This window comes from Mesitornis unicolor, unplaced genomic scaffold, assembly GCF_000695765.1.
Source record: "Mesitornis unicolor isolate BGI_N332 unplaced genomic scaffold, ASM69576v1 scaffold27459, whole genome shotgun sequence".
Taxonomy (NCBI): Eukaryota; Metazoa; Chordata; class Aves; order Mesitornithiformes; family Mesitornithidae; genus Mesitornis; species Mesitornis unicolor.
The window spans coordinates 21,222-29,785 of NW_010206968.1; the positions used below are offsets into that span (position 1 = coordinate 21,222).

The 8,564-nt window shown below is 40.6% G+C and overlaps 1 protein-coding gene across 2 annotated transcripts in view; it reads right to left on the bottom strand.

Annotated features, from left to right (window-relative positions):
* The window catches only part of CLCN4 (chloride channel, voltage-sensitive 4), a 24,210-nt gene that overhangs the window by 2,423 nt on the left and 13,223 nt on the right, over window positions 1-8,564 (bottom strand). For both annotated transcript variants that reach the window (XM_010191981.1, XM_010191980.1), the window contains 2 exons: window positions 8,012-8,198; window positions 5,132-5,530 (listed from right to left, as the gene is read on the bottom strand). In XM_010191981.1, the coding sequence (XP_010190283.1) occupies window positions 5,132-5,530; window positions 8,012-8,198 (586 nt within the window). The remainder of the gene's footprint in view (window positions 1-5,131; window positions 5,531-8,011; window positions 8,199-8,564) is intronic.

Genomic DNA, 8,564 nt, shown 5'->3' on the forward strand with positions numbered 1-8,564 from the left:
CATCCCAGGGATCCAGGGTAGTGTGGGTGCTGTTCTAGAGTGGCACACCTCTCTGGCATGCAGGGTGAATTGTGTGGTTTCACACTTCATTTCTTAAGTAGACTTTGCATATCTAGATTTTTAAAAGGCAGAAAAAATTAGCAACCTACTTAGAGAAAAAGAATAAAAAATAATAAAGGGAGGAAAATATATGACTTTAACACATTTTTCTCAACAATACATATATGAACACTTTCAAAAGTTTGAAAGCTATCATTCATCCTTTGATCAAACTAGGAAGTGAACTTTACACTACATTTGGACTTTATATGATCAGTATAAGCTTTTTACATTAAAGTATGCTCCAACAAGAATTCTTAGCACTGAAGTAAGTGGTTTATTTTCTTTGCAGTGTTTACCTCATTTCTACTCAACACTACAGGGCGTGACCAATGTACAAGATGGATTTCCAAATGATAGACAACTTCTCTCTCCCCAGAATAAGCATATCATGTATTTGGCTCTGAGGGTTTAACTCTGTCTTTCTTTTTTCTTTTTCTTTGCTTTTTTGTATAAATTCTTGGAAATGGTTAGAAGTATTATCTTTGATTAATATAGGTTGCTTCTGTTCTTGAGAGGCACAGCAAATCAGACCTACTCAAAGTGTGTGTATATTCTTGGAGCTCATTGCCATCAATAAAAGTGCGGAAACTTGCTCCTGTGACTTGTAATGTGTAGACAGTAATGGTTTCCAACATGTTCCAGCTGCATTTTTTTCCCTTTAATGATCATTGTCTTGCAATATTTCTGAAACTGGAACAGTGCTGTCTCAAACCTAATACCAGTACAGTATATTATTTTCAGCCTTCTCACCCCACATATTACAAGCCCTATTGTAATTTATAGGAATGATGCTAACTTTGTCTCATCTTGTTTTGATTCATACATCTAATTTCAAGTGTGAACATGCCTGCATAGCTCTTTGATATATAAGCTGTGGTAAGAGGTAACATTAATCAAGCTGAAGGTAATTCCCACCCTTTGATAAAAACCCTTGACAGCTAGGTATTTCCTTCCCGAAGCTGCATCCAAAGCAAAAGGCCCGAGCACTTCTGTTACCACGTTGTTGTACCCAAGGCAGCAATGACCCTGGACAACAGTGATTAGCCAAAGCCATGACTTCACTTTTCAAAGACAAACATCTCTCTGGAGAAATGTTAATGATGTAGTACTACAGAGCAAATTCAGTGGCATGAGAAAAAGGGTGGACTTCGTATGCAGTCTCACTGGGTGCGGGAGCTGGAGTAAAAGGTGAGACAGAAGAACAGATCAATTTTGCAGTCAGAGGGTAAGGAAAACAGATACAGCTTATCAGAAGGAGCAAAGCAAGTGGACAATGATGTCTCATTTTAGAGAGTAGTCTATGCAGAAGGCTCTTGTCATAGCTAGAGAGTGAATTAGTTCTCCCAAATGTGAAACAGCCCCTCATATTCATGAGTTCACAGTTCACAGCCTATATTAACTATGTTGCTCTCTCAGCTCCACACTGGGAAAAGTACATTATACAGGCACCTGGCTTGCGTCCAAGGCTCTGCCTTTTGTACAATACCTCTGAAGCTGGCCAAATTTAAGAAGAGCTTTACAAGGTCAAATACTCCTCTCCATATGACTAAAGTAGGTGTTGTCTAAAATGTCGACACCTATTCCCAGAGGGTGGCTCTGCTTACCTTGACCTGTCTACCTGCTCAACAAGGACCAATGGAACGACGCAATCCTGAGGGTGGGAGTGGCATTGCCATTCACTTTACAAGGACTGGATGCATTTCTAGAGCATGCTTAGTGCTCCGTTTGGTAAGAAAGAAATGATGCAAGGGTAAACCACAAGGCAGAGAGCTGTGTGTGAACAGAGATTTGATGCAGGACTCAACAGCTGTTGCCTTCATCCAAGAAGTCGGTTGTGTAAGGGAATCTGAGTTCTTCCCCAGGGTATCCCCTGGGCCACCACACTGCGGATGCACAATTTATTGGGACAGAGAAAGAAGCTGAGGCTTCTTGGTTGAAAGCATGTCCCTACATAGTGCAACATGTTGTCATACAGAAGTACCAAAGCTAGTTCAAACTGAGGAGGGATTCTGCAGGGAACAATGCAGTGAAAGAAAAAATACTGGTGTGGGCCTGACTGCTTTTCAGAAGACCTCATTCCCTGGCTACAGTGCTGCACAGATGGGGCTTATACTGTTCCCAGACATGATTCCAGTATCTCTGGATGCTGTCAGGCTGAGCAGGAGATAAGAACCTGAACAGAAGAATAAAAGATGCTACGCCACATGTGATGCTTACCTCTTGGCAAGTAATTTTATGGTTTAAGAAGACTTACTGTATGGCTCCATGAACACAACTATGAAGCAAGCTGGGGTGGAAGTTTGCAACACATGAGCTGCTCTGTGGTGATGATGAGCAGTGACTTCTGCAAGAGCTGCAAAGCCACTTTGGCCTTCAGAGAAAGAAGATTAGCTCTCAAAAATTTGGCAGCGTGGTACGAAACCAGTGTTTTGCCCTACTGTGTAATGAAACCATAAACTATGTCATTTGGAAAGGCAAAACCAAATCCAGATTTCAAGTCACAAAGACACAAACCATGCTGGAAAGATTAATCTTTTATCCGAGTCAGCACAGAATGACATCAGGATCTGTCATACTCAAGCCAAGAGAAAAAGGGTCATCAAAGATCCCTTGACAGGTGAGGATTTTAGGAAAACTTATCTATGCAGAGACGTTTTTGATTTTGAATCTCAGTTCTGCCTCAGATCCTCTGAAAGAGGCTCTTAATTAGAGCTGCTCAGGAAACAGTACCTTTTCCTCTGGAAAACGTGGATGTCAAGGAAATAGTTTTGGAACAGGAAAGCATTTTGATCTAAAATGATTGCCGAGTTTATTTTTAACTGATTTCTTTGTTATCAGTGCATAGCTGGGCATTTTCACACATCTTCTAGATAGCCCATCTAGCCATGTTGCCATTTATGACCTGAATCAAAAAGCTCGGTTCTTCCAACTTCTCTGACTCGCTTCAGACAGCGTTTGATCTTTCTGCTTTTCAAGTGAGGGCTCTGCATCTTCACTCCATGCAGTTTATCCCACTGAGACACCTCCCCCAGAGGAGATGCAAAGGGCTATAAAGTTAGGATGGCAGCAAGTGTTACAGCCATGATGTGGCATGGGCAGTGAACCCAGACACAGTGTAGGCTAAATACATCTAATTAAGGTTTTTTACTTCTCACAGGGGAATGCAGAATACATTTGAAAATCATTAGCAAAAGCAGGATAAAATACCAATTGTTTTATAAATGGTGTAATCTCTTGGCATTTACACATTTGGTGAAGCTTCAGACACATATTTACTTTCCTAGCCTGGCTACACAAGGCATCTCTTGTTACTACCAAAGGAAGATTAGCCCTGTGAGAAAATCAGTTGTTTGAATGGGATATTCAGCTGGCAGCCTTGGACTTCTTCTTGGTGTCTTTAAAATCCTCTTATACTGAGACTGGTATACAGAGGAATATAACTTCATTGAGGTTTTTTTTAATTTTGCTTATTTTTGGAGGAGAGAGGAAGAAGCAACCAGCGACAGTGGGCTTTTAATGAAAAAGTTAAACTCTTACACTTCTTGGAAGTTAAATTGCGATTGTACAACTAGAGGAGCTGTAGAACTGGCAGTAAGACCTGTTCTGCTTTCCTCTGTTTTGAGAAATTAGCAGTAGAACTAAATGCAAACTGAATTCAGTTCATAAAGTATTTTCTCTAACTGAAATGACAAATTATACCACAGAAGGGAAAAATGAGAAAATAATTTCTTACTGAATTCTGCACTACTTTTTAAGGGGAGAAAACTGGGCTCTGTCATTTCTTCTTCTGCATGTAGTATTGATGCAGCATTGATGATTATCTGCTGTGAGATGAGAAGAGGGGAATCAAGTAACAGCTGAGTGCCCTTAAATAAATTAATATAAATGTTGGGTCTAATCACTTAGACTGAGCCTTTTTACATCCAGGGGATGAAAATAAATATCCATTTAAAAAGCACATGCTTTGAAGATCACTGTTATTTTAAACTTTATTTAACTTTGTGAGAAGTGAGCTAGAAAATGGCCCTCAAAAACAACTCTGATTTTCCATTTAACAATTTACTTTTCTGAAGAATATGGGAGTTTCCATCTGAGACAACAGCTTTTTAGAGGTGCCTGAAGCAGATGGATGAAACAGGCCCGCACAAAGAAGAATAATTCCATGTCAAGATTTGGGTATGTCAGCTATTCCGCTGCCCTGCAAAGAATAAGGCAACCATGCCCAGCCAGCAACCTGCCTGCCTGCCCAGCTGGCCCTCAACACCACAGGACTGCCAGAATTGGGAGCAGACCATGAGGTTGACTTGTCAAGCTCACAGACCTCTGTAGCTCTGGAAGCCATGGGTAGGGGGAAGATGGGAACACTTGCTTTCATCCAATATATCTGCCTTTTCAATCCCCACCTAGCCATCAGGCCAACCAGGAAAGGACCTGATGGATCAAAACCTGTAATGACCCAGACTGGGCTCTCAGGTAACCAGCCAGCTATCCACTGGGTGCTTGACAAAACTCAGCCATCTTTACCAAACAACATCCTCCACTGAAAACCTTTCCACCCCTACTGCAAAAGGCCTGCATGTGAGACAATTTGAGATAGTGCATCAGAAAGAAGTACAGAGACTTGTACTTCATCACAGGGTGTCAAACATTCACAGCTGCTCCAGCTGCTGCCAACAGCCAATGGAGACTGCAGGAAGCTCAGCACTGTAGGGGTTTTTGATCAGGTTCTTGACAAAAATTTGGGCCATATGAGTTGGGTTTATCTCTGTTGTCTCTAGCAAAATCATGTACTGTTGTGAGTGACAGTAAAATTAAGCCCACAAAAATCAAGCCCACAGAAGTCTACCAGGTGGTATGTTGCAATAGAAAAGATTCCAGCTATGGGTCCTAGCAGCTGATAAAAGCCAAACTTGGGGAAAAAGTTAGGTTCAGTTATTACTGATACATTTTTCAAGGTGAGTAACACTGGTAACATCCTACCCTATCAAAATCCCTATCAAAACCAAACTTGTATGTACACTCTACTCACTTATTGCAAGAATCAGCTCTCGTCTCTGTGCAAATCCAATAAGTCTCTCCGAGTCTTTTGAAACCACTACTGGAAAGCCATTGTAGTCAGTCTCTTTGATTAGTGTCTCGACATCCTCCACTGTCATGCTGTCCTGCGTCAGAACAGAGAGAGGAGCTTCACCGCGCCTTGGCCTCATGACGTCCGTTGCCAGGGTTCGGTGGGTGAATTCATCCTTCACGTCCAGAAACGGGTAGCCGTTCAGATGAATGTGAGCTTCGTAGATCCCTTCTTTCCCAAAGGCATCTGCCACCCACTTGCTTGTGACAGCGGCAGCCATAAGAGGTACGATGTACTCCAGGCCTCCAGTCAGCTCAAACATAATCACCACCAGGGAGACCGTCATTCGGGTAACACCACCTGCCAACAAGGAACACAGTCAAGTTTCCCTCAGTGCTCTTGAACTACACATACTGAGCAACTAATTTATATTTTTGAGTCATACACTCAAAAAGGCACAAGATTACTCATGCTGAGTACTCTGGCCTTATACTTTGTGAGGTATTTTGGGGTTTATTTCACTGAAGAAAGATTTTTCATCTGCAGCAATTTTCATCAAAAAGATTGAGTGAACTTGCTTAAGTCTAGAATGCTAACATTGAAAAGCAAATCATGAGTGCTAAAAGACTGAGCTATCAAACCAGAAAGCATTCCAAAGAGTCAGCTATGCTGGATACTTAAGAAACTAAAACTGAATCATTCCATTAGCCCTCTGAAATGACTCCAAAAATCAGTTAAGAATTATGGCTGGGGCAAGCAGGAGCATTGAGAGCTGGCCTTCTCATCGGTTTACCTATCACATCCATACTGAAGAGAAAACTAAGCATTTTCTTTGGGCATGCCTCGGTTACAAAATCTTATATAAGGATAGGTTAAGGCTCCTGCAAGAGCTACATTGCAGCTTAAACCCCAGATTTTGATATCAGTATAACATACAGTTTGAACAGTATAAAATTTGGTTTGAGGCCATCTAGGCACACAGCCGTAGACGGAGTTATAGCTATATTTTTCAGTCTAGTCTTTCTGTATTTATTTCGTAAGCAAGCTCCTCGCTCCTTCAGTTTATATTAAAGGATAAAAACAACCATATAACTGCAGACAAGAGTGGACATATCACTGAGTTATTAGGTAACATTTCTCTGCCTCTGTTCAAAAGGTAGATGTAATAAATCTGCTATTTTTAGGTCTCAAAATACAGCATCATTTTAGAGGAGAGAAATCAGCAAACAGGTCATTAAAAGATGCTTTTAATCTAGCAGCATACAGGAAAATTAAATTGTTGCTTATTTAACACCATGATCCAGATACGACTTTCATCTGAGGAATGCCTTAAACTTCTGACTCTGAAAAGCTGAGAGCAGATACCAGACTAAGGATCATTTGATACTTATTCTCCATCTCTTACTCTAGGGAAGACATACATTAGGCTTAAGAACAAGCAGTGACCATTCTGCTGTATGTATCAACATACTATTAAAATCACTGCACCTGTATTTGGATATTTTAAAAGAGGAAGTGATTGCTGACTAGAAGATCAACTGGAATATCAGAACAAACATTATTTGTATAATTTCTTTTATGACCATTAAGATCATTTATGGACAAAACGAAGCGCTTTACTGTTTTAGACAGTAAGTATCATCTTAGCTATTGTAATGTGTCTACATGGCTGTAGGTGTTCACATCCAAAGGCATGATCCAGATTGCCTTTATGATCCCTAGAGAAAAAGAGGCACCTTTGAGGACAAATTCTTCTGTCCATTTGCCTGGTTTTATACCTCTATTGCCAGATGAGACTGATCTTTCCAGTATCTCATTTTTCTCTCTTGACTGTGAAGTGTATCATCACAGCTAGCTCAGACCGTGATGTCTACCTTACAGACATTAAATTTAGACAAGTAAATCCCACCCTTCCTTCCTCTGTAAGTGATAGCACAAATAATCCTAGTTTTCTAGCAAGAAATTCTGAAACTAAAACTTTTCCAGCTCTTCCCCGAGTACTTTCATTTCAATTCTTTCATTCCAAATCTACCCAATTCCATTAATCATTATTTCATCGGCTAATGGTAGTATCAGCAAAATTAACAAAAGGAGGTAGAACTTTCAATTGCTGAAGGGAAAATCTGTGATAAAGCAAAAACATGTTCAGATGGTATGGCTGTAACATTCTTGTTGCATCTACAACTAGAAATTTGATATGTGAGGTATTATTCAATGATGTTGCTTTAATAGTTAACAGATCATTCCTGTTATATCCAATAAACCCTGTTGATTGAACATAACCAGATATTGGCCTATGGTCAATAGGAAAACCAAAAGACAGCCCCATCCACCAGAATGTGACACACAGCCAAAATAAGATCCAGAATTTTTATCTCTGCATAGCTTAAAGTTTGGCCAGAGCTCGGAATTTTGCTCCCTGCACTGAGAGAGAGCAGAGTCTGAACAAGGAAGTAGCTTTAGTCCAGCTACAGTGGATTTCATTACATCAAAAGGAATTTAAAAAACCAAAACAAAACAACAAAAAACCCAGAAACACTTCTTGGAAACCTGTAGCCTAACTTTATATTTTTCTTTCCTTCTATGTGCTTTTTGGCAGATTACAAGGAGTAGGCATTGACAATTGTAAGCCTCTTTTGTTAACTACTTGGCAGATCAATTGAGAGACCATTAGAGGAAAGTGCCCATGCTTTAGCCCATCACGTCTTGATTTCAACCTCTATTATGTCCAGAGATGCCAGCATAGGACCTAACACAAATACACAGCCCTCTTGAACAATTTGTAGGTCTCCAAACATTGGTGTTACCCATGTGCCAACCAATAATCAGCAGGTACTGTACCCAAGCAAGCTGCCGCTCCCACCATAGCATAAAGTCCTGGCGTGACGCAGTCTGCCCCAGGACGGCACCAGTTCCTGAAGATGATCCAGTCGTGATGGTGATATGCCAGCTGCTCTACTCCAATCCCAACCATCCTGCCAGCCATGGCTCCAACAGCCATGCTAGGAATGAAAAGGCCTGAAGGGATCTTGAATAAAACACATATAGAAGCACCTTGACAAAATTGACCGGTAATGAAATCATTGATGAATCAATTTATTTTACAGTAAGCGAACCCAGTTTAGTTATGAAATGTTAGCTCAGAAGGCCATAGCCTTTTGGCAGCCCAAAGTGATATTTCCCATGGTCTGAGATAGGTTTCTGCAGTGATTGAGTTTGTGTGGCTACCTGTGTATTAATAGCATCATAAAATTTTAATGCCTCTTTTAAAGCAATTTTGAATCCTACCTGCTGCACCACTCTGAATTTGATAGATAAATGGTGTTTCTGAATCACAGGCTGCTTTTAAAGTCAAGATGCTCCTAATTTTGTCTCTATTGCTTCCTCAGCAGGA